At 35.9% G+C, this 24595-nt stretch overlaps 1 protein-coding gene across 5 annotated transcripts; it reads left to right on the plus strand.

Annotated features, from left to right (window-relative positions):
* On the plus strand, positions 1-24168 carry LOC125650868 (acidic phospholipase A2 Cc1-PLA2-like). 5 transcript variants are annotated; one of them, XM_056153450.1, is made up of 7 exons: positions 26-222; positions 332-603; positions 8414-8552; positions 13452-13519; positions 15256-15397; positions 17330-17442; positions 23992-24168. In XM_056153450.1, the coding sequence occupies exons 4-7, from the start codon at positions 13465-13467 to the stop codon at positions 24138-24140; spliced, it is 459 nt and encodes a 152-aa protein (XP_056009425.1). In that variant the 5' UTR covers positions 26-222; positions 332-603; positions 8414-8552; positions 13452-13464; the 3' UTR covers positions 24141-24168. The 5 variants fall into 5 exon arrangements, with proteins under 5 accessions (XP_048735402.1, XP_048735383.1, XP_056009425.1 ...); XM_056153444.1 differs by lacking the exon at positions 26-222 and adding an exon at positions 8895-8989 and having other exon boundaries at positions 465-603; XM_048879445.2 differs by lacking the exon at positions 332-603 and having other exon boundaries at positions 1-149.
* Positions 24169-24595: the final 427 nt, after the last annotated feature.

The raw sequence follows: 24595 nt of genomic DNA on the forward strand, positions 1-24595 counted from the left end.
ATATAGAGCCTCTCTCTGGATCTGAATGGCTACCAAAACCAAAAGATTCGTGAACGGAAAGCAAACCCATTGATTTTACTTAAAAGTTTCACCACTGGAGTAAAACCGACCACAGTAGTTGATTGCGGAGAAAAACTATGTCATTTGAGGTAGGGTAGGTACTACCGAACTCAGTAACCGTGGCTAGCAACGATGTTTACAATTATGAGGAGAAAAACAAAGGTAATCTCTATATATGGTATCGGTAACATTATTAAATTCAATTTGTGACCTTAACTATTGGCATTTTCAACCAGTAATCTACATATATCTTTACCTCCTTAATCTTTAGCAAACATGAGGCAAAAATGTAGAGTAGACTATACCATGTGTCCCGTGGGAATCCGGGTTAGAATAGATCCTCAGTACCCCTTGCTTGTAGGAAGAGGCGACTAAATGGGGCGGTCCTTCAGATGAGACTGCAAAAACCGAGGCCCGTGTCACAGCAGGTGTGGCACGATAAAGATTCGTTCCTGCCCAAACTTGTTTGACTCAAAGGCCAGTGGCGGATTTAGGGGGGCGCAGCCGGCGCCCCCCCCCCTCCTTAAAATTTTCAAATTTAAGGTAAATCGTGGTATCTTGTTTAGAAAAATGTACTAACCGATAAAAGAAGCAATAATTTCATCCACTCCCGGAGAAATAAATATCAAAATCTTTTGTTTTCTTGAAATACTGTATTGGGAGAACTTAATTTTTTCTAAAAACCCTTAAAATTTGCGTCATTTTTATTAATTTCACCTTATAAAAAATGATAGAAAATAGTACAAATGACTAAATAGGAGATATATTTCAAGCTCTATAAAACCTGTAAAATCCAGGAGCTTCCGGGGGCTTCGGCCCCTGGGCCCCCACCAGGGCTTCGCCCTGGACCCACTGGGGGCCTCAAGGCGGCCCCCAGACCCCCTGCCTCATAAAGTGGCGCCCCCCGTAACCACAATTTCTGGATCCGCCCCTGAACGCCATAAACACTGAGCATAGGAATAAATTTTGCAGCCCTTCACCGGCAATGGTGATGTCTTTTGAATATTAGTGGGATGTTAAACAATATACAATTCATCAATCAGCTACACCTACAGTGTTCAATTACTGACTATTACCTTTTCAACATGAAATCAGTAGGTATTAGCTGTTATCTCTAGCAAGTATAACCAATATCTGACATTGCGCAGTTATATTCTTAAAGCTCAGTGGTAGAGCGTTCGCTTCGTAATCGGGAGGTCGCGAGTTCAAGCCCCACTCGTGCCATGGCCACGTCAAACCTAAGACGCTAAAATAAGTAGTGATTGCTCCTTTTCCAAACACTCGGCATTAAAGGTGAGAATCATGGGTCTTTCGGACATGACCTTGAAAACGGAGTTGTGTTGCGAAAGGAGCTGGCACGATAAAGAACTCTCACTGCAAGCGCTCAGCATAGGCCTAAATTTGTGGTACTTCAACTGCAACTGCATCTTCGCTAGCCAAGGATTTACGATCCGCTCCGCTTCTCTTGTAGAGAAAAATACTAAATAACTATCTTTGTACGTGTAAAATCCTAAATTAGAATCATTCTTCAATCAGAAAATCATATTATCACGATTTAAACAGGTACTTTTAATATCATACATTTTGTCACACACCGGCAACACTTTACTGAATATTCGTTTTTTACACCGGTGGTAAGATTTATCTGTTTTAGAAAAGAGCAGTGTAAGTAGGATCAACTTTACAGAAGTCATATCCAAGTCAAGTTTACTCAAAATTACTATAGTATACAAACAATGATACTTTTATTCATGGCTCACAGTATATCGACAAACAATTCTTATATATATATTTGTGTGTAAATATTTTCAAGATGAATAAAGAAACTCTTTTAACAGTTATCATGGAACTGTAATTACATGTCATTTATTGTATTCGAATTTCTAGGGAGAACGCTTGCGTAATTTTCACATTCGAGTTTTGTGCGACTCTGATTGATAGTATTCTTTACAAGTTCAACTTTACTGGGGTTTTGCTTCCAAATGAAAGGTGAAGATAACGAGCAGTGATCAATCTCATAACTCCTATAAAAAATACAAAATAGAGAGTTGGGCAAACATGGACCCCTGGATATACCAGGTGCCTAGGAGGAGCAAGCATCCCCTGTCGACCGGTCACACCCTCCGTGAGTCCTATATCTTGACCTGATTTAATTAGATTGTCGTTTGCTCACAAACATAGATGACGTAATGAGGCATCGACGGAGACAATCGGATCACGCGCTCGTCCTTTTCCGTAACCGGTAATTTGCTGAGTAGTTACGATTGCGACGGGGAGTTTGGACTCTGCCGAAGTTTGCCGAATACGTAATGCTTAGTAACGCTGACGTAATAGCCTATAAAATCTCACGTTACACCGAGTACAAATAACGTTATTTTCAACTGCATGGGCGGATCTAGAGATGAGGGAGCGAATGATTAAAGGTAAATTATGTGCATTTTGAACAACTAATTTTTTACTTGGTATCGTGGTCTGACCTTTTTTTCCAATTTTGCTCAATTTAAATAGAAGAATTAAAATATTTTAAACGACCAATTCTCTACATCATAGTGTATCATGACCCAGGTTCTACCAAGAGGTTAGTCTGAAATACCTGACGTTTTCCTGGCTTTTTTATGATTTTGATATTTACCGAATTCCATGAGTGCAAGCACGCCTTTGTCATGCGCAGATAAAACCTATAATGTACTAATAGCAATTTCTTATCAAAAACTTGACTAAACGCATCGTCGGTTATCCACGGGTGCTTCTAATCGATTCTCTCCATCATCATTAAGGGAGCGTGTGTGTACTCTAAACCGTGGTTTGCAACAATGCACTAAACGAGACATTACCCTTTTAATCTTTCTTTCTGATGTCATAATCAATGACGAAAACCAATGAAATTTCATATTACCCCGAGCGCAAAATAGTCGCACTTTCCCCAGACTCTCGCTCTCAAGACTTTGCACGTATCCCACTCTCCTCAGTGTTGACAACCTGATCCTCCATCAGCGAAACAACAGTGACCACTGTGCATGAAACGTCTTGGAATTCGTCGACAAGAGTTGGTATGAGAGAATAAACAATTGTCTTCCCGTATCCTGTTGGTAATACGGCCAGTACGTCTTTGTTGTATACAACGATGTCTTTTAGTATCGACAGCTGAAGAGTTTTCAGTTGAAAATTCAAGTTTCGCCTTTGTAAACATACGTTCACAGCTTCTCCAAACTTCTGTTCCTCCATTTTCTTCGGTAAGCCTCGATTTGAAATCACAAAAATTAAATAGCAATCGTATCAGACTCTCGCTCGTGCAAAGTCTCGAAAGCGAGAGTATGGGCAAATCGAGAGTATGGGCAAAGCGAGACTAAATTTAAAATTGAGCTACGCCATGATGATGAGGTAGATAATTATCCTATAAACCCGAGAGGAAGTTAGTTAACTTTAACTGACAGTTAACTTGCCATTAACTTGAACATTTTTATAGCATTAACTTGAAGTTCAATGTCAGTTAAACTTTAAAACTAACTTTTGTCCAACGAGATCCGTCCTCTTGTATATTTATATTCATATATTCCTTTGAACGTTAAGACATCCCCATACAGTATCGGTCCCAAACCCCATCCTATTCTTAAAGGGACGATTTTGATAAACGATTGTTCTTGCGTATGGATGCATAGGTTCCCTCACAAAGTTTTGGCAAAGAAAAAAAGGAGAGAGATTATTGCAACACGTTAGCAGTGATCTATGAAAACTAAAAATTGAGTTAAAGCTGTATGACCCGATGTTCATGTATTATTTTTGTACATAATTACTTTAAAGCAGATTAATTACTTTATAAAGTTATTAACTTTCCCATAATTACATGTTTCAAAACATCTGCACGTAAAAGAAAACAGTGAGAATATTATTTAGAAAGTAAATATAGTGTGGTACATCTATAAATCATCCGGAAAACCTCGGGCCTTTCACCCCAAACAGGGTGTTTTCGGTGAAAGGCCGGAGGTGTTCCAGATGACGCATACGAAGGGCCGTGAGAGCGGAGCTCTCCCTATAGGTAATACGTATATACATATTTAAAAGGAAAGTATAGAAAACTAATGAAAAATTAAACTATACCTATGGAACTTGAAAAATTTGGTCCCAATGGCGTCGATTCGAATACTAGCGCGTGGACATGTATTTCTCCATTTTGAATCTCGTGTACCCAAGTTAACGTCATTCTGAGATGTTAGATGGAATCCGTAAAAGCATATAATTCCAATGTTATTTAATACAATTGTTTTGATTGGACAAAAATAAAGCTGAACAAGAGTTTATATAGCTATGACGTCACAGCCTACTGCACTACGTTACGCGGTGAAGTATGAAGCGCGAACTCGAGGACTTACGTACTAAGGCTAGAGTTTATACATCAATAAATCCGAAAACGCGATGTATTCATACACGCCTGAAAACAAATAACATAATGCGGGGAAACTATTCAAATTCTTGCAATTGTTAATAAAGTGAATCAATTGGAATTATAAGAATCAAACACTTTTATTCAGTTTGCGAGTAAAATGTCTGGAGTTTACACATCGATAAATTCTTCAAAAAGAATGTTTAATCCTATAGTAAATCTTATTTTTTTAATCATATAATCACTCCTCGATTTAAAACGCGATTGTACAATGCAACGTCTCCCTATCAAAGGTATTTGTTAAACACCGACGCTGAATATGACGTCACAATGCACTGTTTACATCAGTTGCATAGCGTTTCCCGCATTCAATAAATAGGCAGATCAAAAATGTCTAAAGTTAGAATACTTTGATTGAGCTCTCGCCTCTGTCCTCACACGTTAGGTGCTAATATTTCGGGATAGTTTTTGTCCTGTTATGGATCTAGATACTAATGCCAACATTGTTTACTTCGCTCAAACACGGTCAAATAATTTTGGTTAAACAGGTGGAATAATGTATGATATGTCATACAGCCTCATAATTACATACGTGCGATTTTACAAGACGGGGAAAAAAATGTTGTAATTTGGACCATACAGCTTTAAAGATATATGTACCGTATTAAACAGTATTTTTTAATGTTAAAAACCAGACCAAAATTTTGTCAGTATGATAAACTATGAAAAATAATACAATTAATCTGACAATTTTGGCAAATTATACTCAATGTAAGGGGAAAACGATGCTTTTCTAATGCATATTTATGAAGGGATGGCGTTTAAGGTGGAAGTACGCGAGAAAAATAGTTTGGAAGATATGTGTTCATATATTATGATCGGTGATATGACATTTTTAAAAACGGTTTCTATGCGAGATTTGTGAATTCCATTAAAATAGATAAACTCTGAAGTTAAATATTTTATCAAAAATACGTCCGAAATACCCAAGGAATTGAACATTTAAAAATTCAAGAAGGAGGTACCGGAAGTCCTGTCCACAAGCACCTGTGGGCAGCACCCGTGACGTAGAACTGACTTTCATCCATATCTATACTCTTATTGCTTATTTGCCATTTAAATACCTGTAGGATTTTCCAGTACTAAGGGCAAACCTAGCTAATGCATTTTATGTAGTCTAAACGTAATTTTTGAAATCGTGAAAATTAAATTGTCCTATTTTTTTATCTGAGTATCAGTTGCAATGTACATGTATAGGCCTACATACGGTTACATGCTACAGATCTATGGAGCGCCAAATTAACATAAACTCAAATAATTGAAGATATCTTCAATTATTTGAAGATATCATCAATTCAATTATTGATCTCTTTAATTGAATTAATGCGCGCATTAAATCATTATTGCTCTCATCAAATGAATTAATGCGCACTTCAATTCAATTATTGCTCTCATCAATTGAATTAATGAGAACAATAATTGATTATTGCTCTCTTCAATTCAATTGATGCGCGCATTGATCAATTGAATTAATGAGAGCAATAATAGATTTGATGCTCGCATTAATTCAATTATTGCTCTCTTCAATTCAATTGATGAGAGCATAAATTTCGTAGAAATATTGCTCGCAATAATTAATTTAGAGCTCGTTATAAATAATTTGATGATCTCTTTAATTCAATTGAAGATATCTTTAATTATTTACAATGCTTTTGTATGAGGAATTAATGCGCGCATCATTTCTTTCATCGTCGGAAACCCACGGTTGATTACGCTTCGTTCCTCTCTCCGTCACCCGTGGGTCCATTCATTCCTACTCGCTCGTTCTCATGAATAATTAATGAGGCAATTTGATTGGGCGCTCATCGTATACCCTGGGTGAATTTGTCTAATCAACAAGACGCTTTCAGCCCAGTTTCGGTGTGATAGCAAAGTTAAGTTGATGCTACCTTTAAAAACAAAAGAGTTCCGTTACTATAACGATTACTTTGATTGGACGGTATTTTTGAATATTTATTCATGAGAACGAGCGAGTAGGAATGAATGGACCCACGGGTGATGGAGAGAGGAACGAAACGTAATCAACCGTGGGTTTCCGACGATGCATTTCTTTTAAAGAGAGCAACAATTCAATAAAGAGATCATCAATTCAATTGTGGATATGTTGAATTGAAGATATCTTTAATTATATAGTTGCTCTCTCTAAAAGAATTATTGCTCTCTTTAAATGAAATAAAGATATCATTAATTCAATTGAAGAGAGCAATAATTGAATTAATGCGCGCATTAAATCAATCATTGCTCTCATCAAATTAAGTAATGCGCGCATCAATTCAATTATTGCTCTCATCAATTGATTTAATGCGCGCATTATATCAATTATTGCTCTCTTCAATTGAATTGTAGCGCGCATCAATTCAATTGTTGATATAATTAATTCATTTGAAGAGATCATTAATTCAATTAAAGCGCGCATCAATTCAGCTGAAGAATTAATGCTATCATCAATTCAATTAAAGCTCGAAATAATTCAGAATTGAAGATATCATTAATTTTTTGAAGAGATCTTTAATTGAATTGTTGCACGCATCAAATGAATTGATGATATCTTCAAATAATTGAAGATATCTTCAATTATTTAAGTGTATATTAATTTGGCGCTCCATACAGATTTCCAGTTAATTTTACCCAAGTTTACTCAACCCAAGCTAACTCGATGTGACTGTATCGGATGCATAGTGATTCGGAAGATTTCTACCACGGTTAATTGCAAAGATCAAAGGAATGCCGATATACCTTCATATGTAACAACTGATTATGAGAAAATTGATGTACATATCTCACTTGCACTTCGTGTTTTGCTAGTACAACAAACTGATAATTCAATTTTATAACCATGAAAATTAATCAGTATTTGTTACAAAACTTATAATGTAATATAAATAAATCGTCTGCATTCGCAGATCGATACACATGTAAACAAACATGGCGATCCAGAGACAAGCTAACCCTCTTGAACCACGTGCGTGTAATTTTCTTATACTGTATATTCAAAGCAGTTGATATATATTCCGTCAACATCAAACTGAATACCTTTTTCGTGAGCAAAAACATGAAGATCTAGTCCGTTTCGGAAAATGTCGTGACGTAACGAAGTGACCTAATTCGTAGATGTATAGGTAAACGATCGGCTGTATAATTTCTGAGCCGTAGCATAATAGAAATAAAGTTCCGCCACTGCAGCCGTATTCAAGAATACATAAAATAAATGTCTTGTATATTTTTAGAAGATGTTCAAGACTTAAAGTAATTCCACCCGCCTGTGGTGTCGTAAGATATTACAAAATCAATGATTTATTTAGATTTATGCATGATATTACCATAAATTTTGTTGAAGTCTTTTTGAATTCTTATTGTAAAAAATCTTGTTAAACATCAAATATTTCAAAAGTCTAAGTTATATATAGATAATCAATAATATGTTTCAAGATATTGAATCCAAGGGCAATAACTCTGTTTTCATTGAATCCTTTATCAAGTTCATTATGCGATAGATTTTCCTTATTTTTTACAAAAATTTTAAATAGTTTTGTAAAGAATCAGTTTCATAAAATTATCATGAATACTATTATATCATTGTAACCAGTTTTTGTAAAATTTTAACGATACTGTTGAAGAAAAATTGCAATTTTCTGACGTCGATATATGATTTTGTTTTTGTATCTCGCGCATCTTTTAAGTGTGATGACCTATAAGTTTTGTTTATAATTTATTAGTTTTAACTCTGATAAATTGAAATATATACACATTTTAAACTTTTATCAGATGATAATGCGAGTATGGAGTTACCTCGAAGTATATCTTATAGTCTCCTTGATGCTCCAATATGTTTAAGATCCGATTTACATACATTACATGTTGTCGATGTGTGAGGACCAACCAGCAATATTATGTAGACCATTCATTTTACAGGAACTTCCGCCATGTAACCAACATGACATTAAGTTGTGATCAACATACCCTGAGGATGTATTCACACTTATCTAGCCGCGTATTCTAAGGGTTATATACACAAGGATATAACAGGATTGCTATATAATTAAAGATAAAGGTAAGTCAAACAATTTTCATTTAAAAATTTCTTTCTTTTTATTCATGACAAGAAATTTCAACCGAAATAACAGTTATTAAAAATCGTTGACCGCAATTAAGAGATGAGCGACGACTACTATTAGTCAGAATGTAATGTAACTTTCTATTGAAGCCAAAGAGTTTACACGTTATTCAGACCGAACGGGATTTCTTGGGATGGTCAAGGTTTTTGTTATTCAGCTAAAAACACTCAAATTAACATATTCTGACCCTATACCGGCTTGTTTGGTCAGGGGTTTTTTAAATTTTTATTTTTGATTTTATGTATTTATTTGTTTTTGCACACCAAAACTTTCCACAGCCTTGACGAAAAAATGCGCAATGGCAAAAATGACAAATTTCCACCCCTTGCGCTTGACCCCTAAGGAAGGACATCATAACACATTGGAATGAATCGTAAGAGGAAGTTGTATTCTATCGCTTGTTAAAATTTCAAAGTTCTGCACCTACTCTATCCACAGGCACCTGAAGTATGGATAGAATATAGAACGTATTTCATTTTTCTAATCAAGGGCTCTCAAGGGGCAGCATGAAAATATATACAAATACTGTATTTATAATTTATGCATATATAAAGTAAAGAAGGATGTGATATTACCCCCACCCACCCCCCTTTATGCCCCCCTTTGAAAAAGAGGGGGCATATTGTTTTGCAACTGTCGGTCTGTCGGTCGGTCTGTAGACCACATGTTGTCCGCTCAATATCTTAAGAACCATTCACTTGATGATAATGATATTTCATATGTGAGTTGGTTATGAGTGGAAGATGACCCCTATTGTTTTTCAGGTCAAAAGGTCAAAGGTCAAGGTTCAATCTACTCTGGACATAGGAATATAATGTCCGCTCAATATCTCGAGAACCCTTTGCTTGAAAGACATAAAACTTGGCACACTGGTACATCCTAAGGAGTAGATGACCCCTATTGATTTTGAGGTCATATGGTCAAAGGTCAAGGGTCAAACTGGGCATAGGAATATACTGACCATTCAATGTCTAGAGAACCCTTTGCTTGACAGACATCAAACTTGGTACACCAGTACATCTTCAGAAGAAAATGACCCCTATTGATTTTGAGGTCACATGGTCAAAGGTCAAGGGTCAAACTGGACATAGGAATATACTGTCCGTTCAATATATTGAGAACCCTTTTCTTGACAGACATCAAACTTGTTACACTGGTACGTCTTTAGGAGAAGATGACCCCTATTGATTTTGAGGTCACATGGTCAAAGGTCAAGGGTCACACTAGACATAGGAATATATTGTCTGTTCAATATATTGAGAACCCTTTTCTTGACAGACATCAAACTTGTTACACTGGTACGTCTTTAGGAGAAGTTGACCCCTATTGATTTTGAGGTCACATGGTCAAAGGTCAAGGGTCAAACTGGACATAGGAATATACTATCCGTTCAATATCTTGAGAACCCTTTGCTTGACAGACATCAAACTTGGTACACTAGTACGTCTTCAGGAGAAGATGACCCCTATTGATTTTGAGGTAACATGGTCAGAGATCAAGGGTCAAACTGGACATAGGAATATAATGTCTGCTCAATATCTTGAGAACCCTTTTCTTGACAGACATCAAACTTAGTACACTGGTAGATCTGCAGGAGAAAATGACTCTTATTGATTTTGAGGTCACATGGTCAAAGGTCAAGGGTCAAACTAGACGTGGGAATATACTGTCTGCTCAGTATCTTGAGAACCCTCTTCTTGACAGACATCGGAATATACTGTCTGCTCAGTATCTTGAGAACCCTCTTCTTGACAGACATAAAATTTGGTACACTGATACGTCTTCAGGAACAGATGACCCCTAATGATTTTGAGGTCACATGAGCAAAGGTCAAGGGTCAAACTGGACATAGAAATATACTGTCCATTCAATATCTTGAGAACCCTTTGCTTGACAGACATCAAACTTGGTACACTGGTACATCTTCAAGAGAGGATGATCCCTATTGATTTTGAGGTCACATGTTTAAAGGTCAAGGGTCAACCTGGACATAGGAATATACTGTCTGCTCAATATCTTCAGAACCCTTTGCTTGACAGACATCAAACTTTAAATAGTACACTGGTGTATATTCAGGAGAAGATGACTCCTATTGATTTTGAGGTCACATGGTCAAAGGTCAAGCGTCAAACTGGACATAGTAATATGCTGTCCACTCAATATCTTGATAACCCTTTTACTTGACAGACATCAAACTTAGTACATTGGTACATCTTCAGGAGAGGATGACCCATATTGATTTTGAGGTCAAAAGTCAATAGTTGAACTGGACATAGTAATATATTGTCTCCTATATTTTAAGAATTATTTGCTTGATTGACACATACCAAACTTGGTACACTGGTACAGCATAAGGAGTAGATGACCCCTATTGAATTTTAGGTCACATGGTCAATTCACTCTTGACATAGGAAGATATTGTTTGCTCAATATTTTGAATTGATGATAATACTATCAATTAAATGAGGTGTGTGTATAACCCTTTTCAATTTTGCACCATGGGGGGCATATGTGTTTTACAAACATCTCTTGTTTGTGTGTGTGTCTATCTCATCTCTCATTCGATTCATGTAATCATTTCATGCTTTTTGAAGCTTTAAAGATGGGCCTTCTACCGGTATAATAAGATACAGTGTTTTACATAAATCGAAAGAGGGATGAGTAAGTAATGTAGCTTCCCCGGAAGATACACATGGTTGGCTCTTTAAAGTATCATGCAAATTCAATAAAATATGAAGCAGAAATTGAAAACGCCTCTCTCATTAAAAAAAATAAATGAAAATCTCAATTCGGTAATTCACGTTCTTGTCTGCTTTAAGGTTCTAAGCGACGTTTTTCAATGATATAAAATATTTCGTGACAAATCGGATACAATTCATTTGTATCCTATCTTGTTTCTATGGGGAAAAAAAAGAACTTCAGGCATATCACTAAGTCTGATTTAGAGTTAGCATATAGTTACTGGTTGTAGGAAATAAGAATGTAAATCAAACTCATTATTATATTATAAAAGGTTGTATTCATGGACATTACTAAGTTATTGTAGCAAAGAAAAGGAGAACGATCATTGGATCAATCGGAAATCGAACCCAGGACCCTTGCATTACTACATGTAGTTATGTGATCAAACAAACGAGTTAACCAGGCCAATATACAAATAAAAGTACAATAATATTACTGCAATATAAGATTTAAACCTATTTGGGAAATCATACAAGAACTCTTCATTTTGAGGAGATGCAGCACTTTTTAAGTGGTGGGAACATTGGTTGCGAACCAATTTCAGAGCAAATGATGGATTTACCTATACCTCATAGGGGCTAAACTCAAAATGATGGAAATTCCAAAAATTAAAAAGCACTTTAGTTTTGGCAATAGACGAGAAAATGTTATTCTCTGTCAGTTACGGAATAAAGCTAGTAATTTGAATGCTCATTTATTGAAAAATTATTTGACTGATGATCCACGCTGTTTGCATTGTGGCTATGAATTTGAAGGAAATGTGCATTATTTCCTTGAATGTTCAAAATATAATCATCAAAGAGATATTCTTCTGCAGCAATTTCATGACATTAGTGTTCCTTTTCAATTGAACTATATTCTATATGATAGTTCTGAGTATTCATATAACTTGAATTGCAAAATTATTTCTTATGTTCATAACTACATTTAATCTTCTAAGCGCTGTTGACAAGTTAATTTTTGCGCTTTCTTTTATTTATTTTTTTTAGTTTTTTGTTGTTTTTTTTTTTTTTTTTTTTTTTTTTTTTTTTTTTACAAATGATTTATTTTCTTTTTTCTTCTAACGGGCTGGATTGATCTATTTTAGTATTGATCTTTATTATATGTATATATGTATGTGTGTGACTGTAGGTGGAGGGTTATATAAGTATGTGTGTATGTGTAGAACATGTTGATCTATAAAAATAAATTCATAGCAAAATTCAACAAAACTCTTATTAACTATTTTCATGTAAACCTCATTACAATATTGTTAAATCTTCAAAAAATCCTTTTTATCAATCATACCTTTGTACTTGACCTTTGTATTTGGGAGAGGGCCTACATAGGCTCTGCCTGTTGCCCAATCCTGTTGAGTTTCTCAATAAAATGTGTTTAAAGTAAATAGAGGCTAAGCTCGTTTGGGCCCGAACTCTATGATACCATAAATATATTATGTATTCATGGTATCACAGAGTTCGGACCCAAACGGGCTTAGTCCCTGTGCTATACCTCAAAACAAGTTATCAAAGAACAATTTACACAATGACAACTTAAAATTTCCACGCATTTCTCACAGGCGCTCGACGTTTTAGATATCTATAATAAAACAAATCGTCTTCCTATCAGCAATATAATATTCTGTTTATAGGAAGACGATTTTACACGTATAAACCAATATATAACATTTACATTGAACGAATGATACAAATACACAGGTACAGGGATATAATTTTGACCTCGTTGGCTTTTCATATTCATTCGGCAAGCATAAGATGTGAAAGTCACGAGTCTTTCGAATATGACCTTAAAACGGAGGTTCCTTGTCACTGTAAGCGTTGTCACGACAAAGAACCAGCACAAAAAAAACTTTTACTGCTACGGCCACACGCATCATCATGCATGTATAGGTCAAAATTTGTGGCACTTCACCTAACCCTGGTAACATCTCTACATGAGTGAAATATTCTCGAAAGGATGTAAAACAACTTCATTACAAAGGAAAAGTAATCTAAATTCTCGCCTATTTGGCTCTCGTGAGATTTTGAGTGATCAAAAGTTTACCCAGAAGCCGGAATGGATATTATGAACTAAGTTCCCTTTTTTATTGACAGAATATGATATGAGATGAAACGTAGGCGAATTTTGATCGTCCTCTTGACATTGATTGTATCCACTGCAGGTAAGTATTCATTTTCTATTCAGCTTTCATATTTGTAGCCTAATATTGTTCATATGGATTTCAAAAATACGTCATCTTTAAAAATATATTTTTAAAGAACCTTTTTAATAGAAGTGAAAGAAAGATTGCGTCTCTACATTGGAGAGCGTGCACTTTATATCAAATGAACTAAAAGTGACATCGTCTCAAGCCACGGAGTTCTCGCTCCCTCAGAGATGATTGTACGATTTGCTCACGGTTTGCGACAATGTAAAGAACAACTATATATTATTTTATTCCATCTATCTAGATAGCTTGTAATGTTTTATGTAATTCTTACTTAACCTTTTCTAGTCATTAGTTTATGTTCACCTTGTTCAAATTAATTATTTGGTGCCTTTATCCCCCCGTCATTTATTTTCAATGAATGACATTAGTTCAACTTAACTATAGTGTTATGTATCTTTCTACATTTATACAAGCTCGAACTTAGCTTTAAGTGTGTTAAAGGCATAATAGTTGTTTCATTATGGATTCATTGACCAACATTGGCCCGATCTACAAATGGAATTCTCCAACGTCAGGCCTCGGCCTCCAACCTTCTAAACCTTGACTCAAATTTCAGCCTTAAACTCGAGATTTCTGACTCATCTGGGATTCTGCTAGAATGGTGTGTCGCCAACCTTATTCTGAGAAACCTCATATAGCCCATGCAATTCACTACAAAAGTTTCGATTTGTATCATACGCATTGACCTTGGTTTTATGTATGAAACTCAACTAAATTATAATAGTTTATGTCAGAATCCATTCACTAAACCTTATACCTTACTGTTTAATCAATAGAATAAACATTAAAGGACTGAACTCTGAAAAGTATGCCGGTGTAGAGCGTCGCAGTTCATACCCTTATATATCTTCAACATCGAAGTACATGTATTTACATTCTAATTTCATTTCTGTCGAATTTCCCAGCCGTCAACATAGACATACTATTTTTATCTGTATTCATATGCTCATTATTTATAACTCCAAAATATGCCAGCTACTACTGAAATACTAATAAGGCGCGGGTCTAATGTGGTGTGCTGGTGTAAACATAATGACATCCCCTGGTGTCCTCAGGAGAAAATATTTAAGAAATAGATTTAATTTTTGAAAATACATGAGGGTATGAACTGCGACACTTCATGCCGGCATACTAGTACTACTCTATGAAAAGTATGCCGGTGTAGAGCGTTGCGGTTCATACCCTCATATATTTTCAACATTGAAAGACCGTCGCGGTGGTCTAGAGGTAGAGTTCGCCCCGCATGTGGAAGTTCGGGGTTCGAATCCCGGCCGCAACAGACCTAAGTCATTAAAACAGGTAGTGACAGTTCCATCGTCAAACGCTCGAAATCAGGTCATAGGCGCCTGGGTCAAGGATATTGCACTGTAACCTATATGTAAACAATGGAGGAAATTCGAACCACGAATAAATATTTCTCTTCAATCTATGCACAGGCGCTAAGCCCGTTTTGGGTCCGAACTCTGTGATAACATAAATGTAGATTTATATTTATTCTATATCTATGGTATCACAAAAGTTCGGGCCCAAAACGGGCTTAGCCCCTGTGAATCTATGGTGTCTCTTTAAACATTTTTTATGTTTCAGGAAGCTTAACTACATGTACATGTATCATTACCACAGAACACTAATTTATCCACGTTTTAAAAATGTCTTAACCCACTGATTCATATTATAATCTTCTACAGGTGCTGGACGACGGAAGCGAGACTTGAACCAGTTCAGTAGGATGATCTACATGACCACTGGTCGGGATCCATTTGACTTTAGTGAATATGGAAACTGGTGCGGTCTGGGAGGAAACGGAAGTGTGGTGGACGCAATTGATGAGTAAGATTCAGCTGTAATAGTTAATCGCTGTCAACAGACAAGTTGATACAACACATTCAATTAATTGTCTGAACAATTTCAAGTTAATTGAAGGTACATATGGAATCCAATTGTAAATCTTTAAGAGTTTTGTGAATTGATGCACAGCTATTTCACAGTTTATAACTAATCAAGATATATCTTTATATGGAATCCAATTGCTGCCAATGGTACGATGGTAAGGCAAAGGTATGAAAAGAGCAATGGTTAACATAAATATGATAGTTTATTTATCTTACTGGACTTGATTGATTGATCGATTGTGTATTGTTTAACGTCCCACTCGCGATTTTTTCACTCACATGGAGACGTTACCATTGCTGGTGAAGGGTTTCAAAATTTAGGCCTGTGCTTGTCGTTTACGGTCTTTGAGCAGGGAGGGATCTTTATCGTGCCACACCTACTGTGACACAGGGCCTCGGTTTTTGAGGTCTCATCCGAAGGACCGCCCCATTTAGTCGCCTCTTACGACAAGCAAGGGGTACTGGGGACTTATTCTAAACCGGATCCCTACGGGATAACTGGACTTGAAATTTCTTCTTAAGGTAGCTCATTACACTAAATTTTTAATTAATGGCTCGTTTAAACACCTCTTATGAAGTATGATTTCAACATTGAAAAAGTGATTCAAGGTCTCAAGTATTTTATATGAATTGTTTTGTGATTGTGTGATGAGCGGACATTATCTTAGGTCAATAGGAGTAACCTACTCCTTATCTAGAACCAGTCAACCAAGTTTGATGTCTTTCATGCAAAGGGAGCAGACAACATCTTACGATATCAAGTTTGACCCTTGCCCTCAAAATCAAAAGGGGTCATCTATTTCTTATGAGAAGTCAGTGTACTAATTTTCATGTCTGTCAAGCAAATGATTCTCAAGATATTGAGCGGATAATATTTTATTATATCCAGTTTGACTGTTGACCTGAAAAGCAAAAGGTGTCATCTACTATAGGGCAACCACTGTACATTATGTCCTTGTGATCTCAAAATCGATAGGGGGCCATTTACTCTACTCCTTAGACAGAACCAGTGTAGGAGTTCAATGTCAGTCAAGCAAAGCGTTCTCAAGATATTGAGCGGACATTGTCTATGTCCAGTTTGACCCTTGACCTGAAAAGCAATAGGAGTCATCTACTATAGGGGCAACCACTGTACCAAGTTTGGTAACTGTCAAGCGAAGGACTCTTTAGATATTGAGGGGGGGGGGGGCATACATATAAATACACATTTAAGAAATAAATGTCTAGGTTGTATTGTATTATGAAGAATACAAAAACAATGGATGCATGGGTTGATAATACAAATTACCGGGTAGCCCCATGCTTCTATTCACTGATTACATGAATACTTATACAAATATTTTCATTGTTTCATACCCCCAGAATACAAACAACCTATTCAGGTATTTCTCAGCTTGTGGTAAATATAGACATTCACAGACGTTAAGTTTTTTTATATCAAGAATGTGCTTTAGATGTCCTAAAGGTCATATTATAGCAATGTCATCATCACATCAGGTTAGAAAAAGTGAAACATCGCCCTTCAACAAGAAGTGACTGCTGATGGTGTACACTTTTGATTGTATGTGGAGACGTTCTCCTTCCTTTTTGTATATCACCTCATGAATTACTTCAATAATATCGCATAATGCCTGTATGCACGCTAGATGTTACCAATTTGTTTTAAACAATATCCCCTGCTTTTGTACATTTAACTAATCTCAAATATTTGAAAATCACTATTATCAGAAGAGATTTGGATGAGTAAATTATTGGCAGGTGCGAATACCTTCTTTTTTCAAATGGTAGTACAGATACACTGTATAAGCCAAAGTGCACTTAGTCAGAGACTTTTAAAGGTGACACTGCGATGTTGATTTATTTCATATAGATGCTGTTTCCATCATGATAACTGCTATGACGGGATTATCGCTAACCCTCTGTGTGAGAGTGTGTACATTATGAAATACAACTCTGGAATCAGCAATCGGACAATCGAATGTTGTAAGTGCCGCTCCTTGTAATAATATATGAATGGGATTACTCAAGTTTGATAAGCTAATGAATACAAACAATGTAGAAATGTTAAAATCATTGTCAAATCTTATTAAGAAAAATTTCAACCTGTCTGCTCTTCCTGAACTCGTTTACAACTGATTGTCTGTTTACGTTTTTTCTTTATATACTTGTCTATTTTGACTCTTATGCTACGTTCCCACTTTCACGATTCGCGGCACGATTGAAATTGTGGTCTTAATCGTGGAATAATCGTGGTGATCGTATCAAATCTTCCCAAATCTTGGCGTCAGTCACAATCGCATTGATCGTAGAAAATGTTTTGACTGTCAAAATTTTTTCAACGATCAACACGATCAAATTCCAGTCGTTATAATCGCATCAGATCGTAACAAGCGCAACATATCGCATTTTATCGTGCTCCCAAATCGTTATGTTCTCGGTAAATCTTTGTTGCGATGTCCCACGATCTGTCACTATGGTTATAATATAAGCATACAGTAGTGCTGCAAATACCACGTTGTCATCAGCCTCAACTTTCGCCATTTTCAGGGTTTTATTGTTCACTTTCTAGATGTTAAAAAAATGAAGTAAATGGTCAATGGGGCTGTATATATATGTGTATACAACGTGGAAAATATTGATTAATTTTCATTGATATATACCCGTACCTCAAACAGTGTTCATCTTCGATCCTGATCGTGAAAGACATCGCAATCACAATCGTATCCTATCGCAACATAGCGCATCGGTTCGTGATTAACGCATCGTACGTATACGAACGTATCTGCATGTACAAGATCGTCCCAAAACGGGAACCCGGATATTGATGATCGTATGAGATCGAGGTCCAATCGTGAACTAGATCGGGACAATCTTATCAGAACATATGTGATCGTTATCTGAACGGTGCTCAGATCGTGTCACCTGAAATTTATCTATCGTGACCTCTCCGTATCAAAGCGCAACAATTCGCATGAGAACGTATTAAGGAGATACTCGACATCGTCATAATGGCTGACTTCCTTTTAAACATGGATGAAAATACAAATATCAGTAATATTTGTCTATTCATTTCAAATTCTACTGCCTAGTCGAGTAGCCCAGTAGGTTAGCACACCGTCTGCTGAACTGTAGATCGCATGTTAGAGTCCAGCAGAGGTTTTTAAAAAATTTCAGATTGCTTTCTACTAAAAATGCATTTTTTGACTAAATAAAATAATTTTGAAGGTTTTCAATTTCAAAATATTGTTGTACATATCTTCCACTTTTCATCCATCAAATTTCTTTGGTGTAACATACATCCTTAACTCGCATCACCTCGTATCAAAACCTGAAATTCCAGAAAACTTCCGCGATCTGTTACGAATGGTCAATCGTGGCGTTCGTTACGGATCGCACGACAATGGGAACCAGGCATTAAGACCCTGTCACATTGTCACAATTTAGAGCTACGATTACCCACGGATTCAAAAATCGCAGCAATCCGGGGTTCATCTGGAGGTAGTCGTAGGATATCTTCCTAATCTCTGTATCGTAGGATATCTTCCTAATCTCTGTATCGCCAAACGCGGTGATCATTTTGTGGCATGTTCAAAACAATCGTGGCCAAAGTACGATTTGTAAATATTTCATCGCACAACACTAGAACTGCACTCGTGCACATATTCGTTGTAAATCTTCGACATTCGTGTGACTATCACGGAACTTCGTTGTATTCGAATGTCCTACGAGTTACATGTACCTCGAATGTCCTAGGAATTACTGCAAGTGTTCTTCAAATCAATAGCAATGTTAACGATTTTCCATCATATACCGGTATCATACGAAAAAGTGCAATTGATGCCGAATGCAGTACGAGTACTGTGCGATTGAATTGAGAGATAGTACGAGAAAGGCATGCACGAGCTGACTATTAAAGAGGTTATATGATGATAACCTAGTCAAAATCAAAATGGCACAAAAGATTATTACAACACAGAAAATAGACAGTCTCATAGGTAACATCAATACAGACATGAAAAAATCTTTAATCATACACATAGTCATTATATCATTTTGCCATTGAACCGCCCCTATGGTTAAATTGTGACTTCAGGTATAGCCTCTCTCTTTTAGCTGATTTAGTTGCTCGATTGCATCCAACAATATTGTTTCAGATCTGTAAGGTTAGCATAATGTCTATATATTCATGTCCTCCTGATAAAAATGAATTGGAATTCACTATCTAGTCAACTTATGAAAACAGCAACATGCTAGCACAATAAAGGAAATCGTCTTTGGTTCTTGGTGCAAGGGACTTAAAAGACATTTCCATCTGTTGGCGAGTATTCCAAAAGCTTGTTTTACAAATTACAACAACCCTTCTTGTTCTACTGAGTCTGTAGTTGAAAATACACTCCTCATTGGTTTAGTTCCTTCTTGAGTACGATTTTATTCTGATAGGGAAGTGCCCATACTGATGAAAGACGTTACATGATATATGTTATATTAACACTCTGTGACTCTTTTGGACCCAACCTAGAGTCAGAACCATGGAGTTGCGAAATTCACAATTTTGGTACATCTCTATCTGCTTTTTCTAAATATGCATTTAGTTTTTATACAATATCACCAAAATTGAAGGATAAAGATAATAATCACTATGATCATTTTGGCCTCTCCGTGGTACCAAAACTCTTACCCCTGAGATTATGAAATTCACAATTTTGGTAAACGGTTACCTGCTCCCTCAAAATGTCTATTTAGTTTCAATTTAGTATCAATAGCATTAAAGATGTTATCTAAATGTTTTACACATAAACACTTTATACTAAGTTTGGTCCCACCGTATTGGCTGAAATTTTGCAAACGCGGCGTAAACCCCCAAGCAGAACCTTTACCCCGGGGATCATGAAATTTACAATTTGGTAGAGGCCTTCCTCTCTACAGGTCATGACTATGCATTTCATTTTTCTTACACGTGCGGTTGTAGAGAAGAAGATTTTTGAAAATTAGCTAAGTTTTGGCAGATTTTACCCCGTCCCAAAGGCCCCCGGAGTGCCAATCTCTACCCAGAGTTATCGTTCCCGCTACGCTCCACTAATACCTCTGTCAATGTCTAAAAAAGTAGTCCAGAAATCAGAGACACGTGACCTTTGTCACCAATCTCTACCCAGAGTTATCGTTCCCGCTACGCTCCACTAATGATGCTTTTACCATACCCCACAGGAAGGTTTACAAGCAGATCACCTTTTATGTTTCTCTATGTGGGTCAAAGCTGCAATTTGTTTTTCTTTGAGAACCAAACCCTGTTGATATTTGTCGGCGATTATTTTTAATTTTTCCGCGTCCTCCATATTTGTTGACTTTAGTAATGCAATATTCCGCCGAGATATAATCCCTTGTAAAATACGGTGAAACAAATATATCTTTTTTAAATTTTCACATATAAATTATTTTGTAAGTTTTAAAGCTTAAAAATAAAACTGATAATTGATTTATTCATGATTCATTATGTAAATGTGAGTTTTGCCAAGAATCTTGGCATTTAGACGTTGACAGAGGTGTTGTAGCGCAGCGTAATACGCCCTCTGGTGAGAGATTGCCGGAGTGCAGGGTCTCTTAAATTTAAAATCTATGTACCCCTTGCTCCAAAGATGCTTCATACCAATTTGAATTGAATTAGAATGGTTCGGTAATTATCAAGAAGAAGTTAAAAAAAATAATTGTTAACATACGACCAACACAAACCAATAGCAAATGAGTCACTCAGGTGACCTACACCTGAGTGACTCATTTAATAAAGTGAACCAATATGCCTCCCACAGTTTCTAAACTGTGAGAGGAGTTATAAGGACAAACCATGTCCTTTATCTAATATAATATTTCCTCAAAATGGACAAAGTTCAACAACTTGTAATTTTTTTAAAGAGACACTACAGCTCATTTTGTGCAAAAATCATGAAATGACAATTTCTCCCAGCGCTTCTCAAATTTTGTTGCGTAGTTGAATGTATGAACTTTGCGAAAACAACACTTATCTTAATTAAAAATTATCGTTTTAACATAAAAATTAATACTCTTTGATGGCCTATGCAAAAATTATAGAATCTCTTCCTTTTGGTCTTCAGACGCATGCGCATAGACGGTAAACAGTGCAGCATGTCGTCCAGTGAGACAAAGTGTAGTGGATAGATCCAACATTTTGACAAATTGTATTAGAAAAGAGGTAAACATAGAATGAGATAAAACTCATACGTTAGGATCAGTATCAAAATTGAAGAAAATCGAAATCCTTGCCACATGCACATTTTCTATACTCATGCAAATACTCTATAAAATAAGAAGCTCCTAAAAGGAGCAATGATGTTCTACACAATGAACCACAGGCACTGGACGTTTTGAATATCTATAATAAAAACATTGTCTTCCTATAAACAAGCTATTCACAAAGTATATCACGCCGCCATCTTTTTTTTTTTACCAGCTGCAACGCTTGCGATTTTCGGCATAAAGCTCGATATATTATGATAATAAGACCCCTACCGTTTAGGAGCAACTCTGTCAAGGTCTTCCCTCTCGCATCGTGAACTGAAAATAAAGTCCATTTATCGGCTATAATCAACCGTTAAACATCGTCTACAGCTTCTCAAATGCGAAAAATGCAAATGAGAATGTCCATCCTGATGTACCCTCTGACGCTTGTGTGTAGGAAAATGGGGTGGCTCTGAATGCAGGGTAGTGTGCAGCCCTGTAAACATTAAAATTTGGGCACAATTGTGTGGTTTTGGGATAGGTTGGCACGGGAAGTTTAGTAAATCTAACGCTATGCCAGAACAACATTGGAAATCCCCATGACCCCACCCATCCCCTTTTTTTTGCTTCGACTCCAATCCACCACGTTTTGTCACCCATTGTGACAACACTGAAAATTCACAGACATTTGGCTGTATAAATGTCACTGTGAACGTTTGAGAGTATGCCCACGTGTACGCGTGTGTGGTTGTTAATTCGGTATTGTGAACTTTTCTTATTACGCATGCCATTTACTTTCAATTAATTTTGATAACAACGGATGCATGAATAAGTGAAGTTATCATGTTTAACGTTGAAAAAAATAAAAGTATATACGAATAGAATAGTGTTCAAGACCCATTACCTCGCTATCTAACATATTTACTGTTAATTATGATATTTACTATTTTTAATTTTATCGACCAATGAAAAAAGGGCTATCCCGCCTTATGTCAACTTCCTGAGAAACAGTAGACGATGTTTGACGGTTGATTATAGCCGATAAATGGGCTTTATTTTCAGTTCACCATAACGATGCGAGAGAGGCAAGACATTGACAGAGTTGCTTCTGAAGGCAATTTTTTTTAATTATAGATATTTAAAACGTCGGGTGCCTGTGACAATGAACTTATAGCCTCCTCTGCTTTCCTTTTGCAATATTGTCTGGTATAATCACTTGCGAATTTTAGTGAAAAGTCCATGTTCTGTTTTATTGTAAAAATGTTTTGAACACTTTGCTTCAATTGCTATACCGTGGTATTCAAGGGCCAAATCTTTATCAAAAAGAAGAAAAATATGCAGTCGTTCTTAGTTCAGACAAAACAGGTCTTCGTTCGGACGAATTGAGCTTTTTTTTTTTCGGACCATGCTTTATATGGTAACTGTATCTACTTGTACATTTGTCTTTCTTCGGACAAAACGGTTCTTTAAATATTCAAACGAAGAAGTTTTGTAAAAAGAAACAACATTGAATAAAAACAAAGGTTCTTCATTCTGACAAACCAATTCGTCCAAATGAAATCATAAACGTTCAAACAATTGAGTGGGTATGATTTTGCAATTAGTAAAGTTAATTGAAACGGAAACTAATTCGCCCGAACGAAGTATTGATTCTTACATACGAAGGTTCATTCGTCTGAATAAAATACTAATTCGCCTGAACAAAGAAGTAATTCGCCCGTACGAAGTACTGATTCTTGCGAAGATTTATTTTTTTTTTACTTAAAGGTAACTCCACCCTCATATTACTGATCAATATTGATGGTTCAAAGTAGAAAATCTGTCAGACATACATAAACAGAAATACAAGTAAACATAAGAAAATCGCACATTTTCATAATACAGCATAATAAAAATACTTATAAACTAGTTAATATAACAAAATTTTGATTTCAACAGCTTCAAAACAAACCTGCTACTTTATATATATATATATGTATATATATATATATATATATATATATATATATATATATATATATATATATATATATATATATAAATTCATTGAATAATAGACATACAATATGGAAAAATACCAGAATAGCAGCTGTTGCCCTCGACAGCATTCAAAAATATTTATTGAAAATATAAACTTTTTCAGTATCAAATAGTTTTACCAAATTATTGTTCATACCCAATGAATAGAATTCCTCTAAAATATATATTGCTATCATGCACAAGATTATGTTGAAAAATCCTATGACATCACATGGGGGTGGAGCTACCTTAATTTACAGCGATATATTTTTGTATTTACAGACGACGAAAGTCCTTGTGAAAAAGCGCTGTGCAACTGTGACAGAACAGCGTCTTTCTGTTTCCAGAGCAACCGAGCAGCTTACAATGCGTCACACAAAGGAGTGTTTGCGAAGCTCATGTCAAAAGTAACACAAACATTTTACAATTAACATTAAACTGTGTTTAAAACCTAATAAATGAGGTGTTTTAATTCATTTATATCACATTTGATTTAGGGCATAGTTAGCTTCATAGTGCTATTGCTATCTGCACTTTTGAAAAATCATTCTGATCTTACCGAATTTTTTTCCATAAAAGATATTTATACAATGTATTTCATTGGACGGTTTAACAACCGTTTTTGAATACCGGTAAACGATGAAGACGTGGAAATTACTTCCATTGATTATTTTGCAATTATACAGCATTTTAAAACTACTTTTAAACTGTCAATCTAATGATTCGTGGGTTGTGAGAGGTACGTGGGAAAAGATTTGAAAATTACAATAAATCTGATTGGGTGTACTTTAGAAATAGAACCAGCGATTACACAAAACTTAAGTGAAAACAAGGAGTGATTTGTTTAAATTTCTAGCGCTTACATGTAATAGGGGTAGTCAGAGCT

Source organism: Ostrea edulis, chromosome 1 (genome assembly GCF_947568905.1).
Source record: "Ostrea edulis chromosome 1, xbOstEdul1.1, whole genome shotgun sequence".
Taxonomy (NCBI): domain Eukaryota; kingdom Metazoa; phylum Mollusca; class Bivalvia; order Ostreida; family Ostreidae; genus Ostrea; species Ostrea edulis.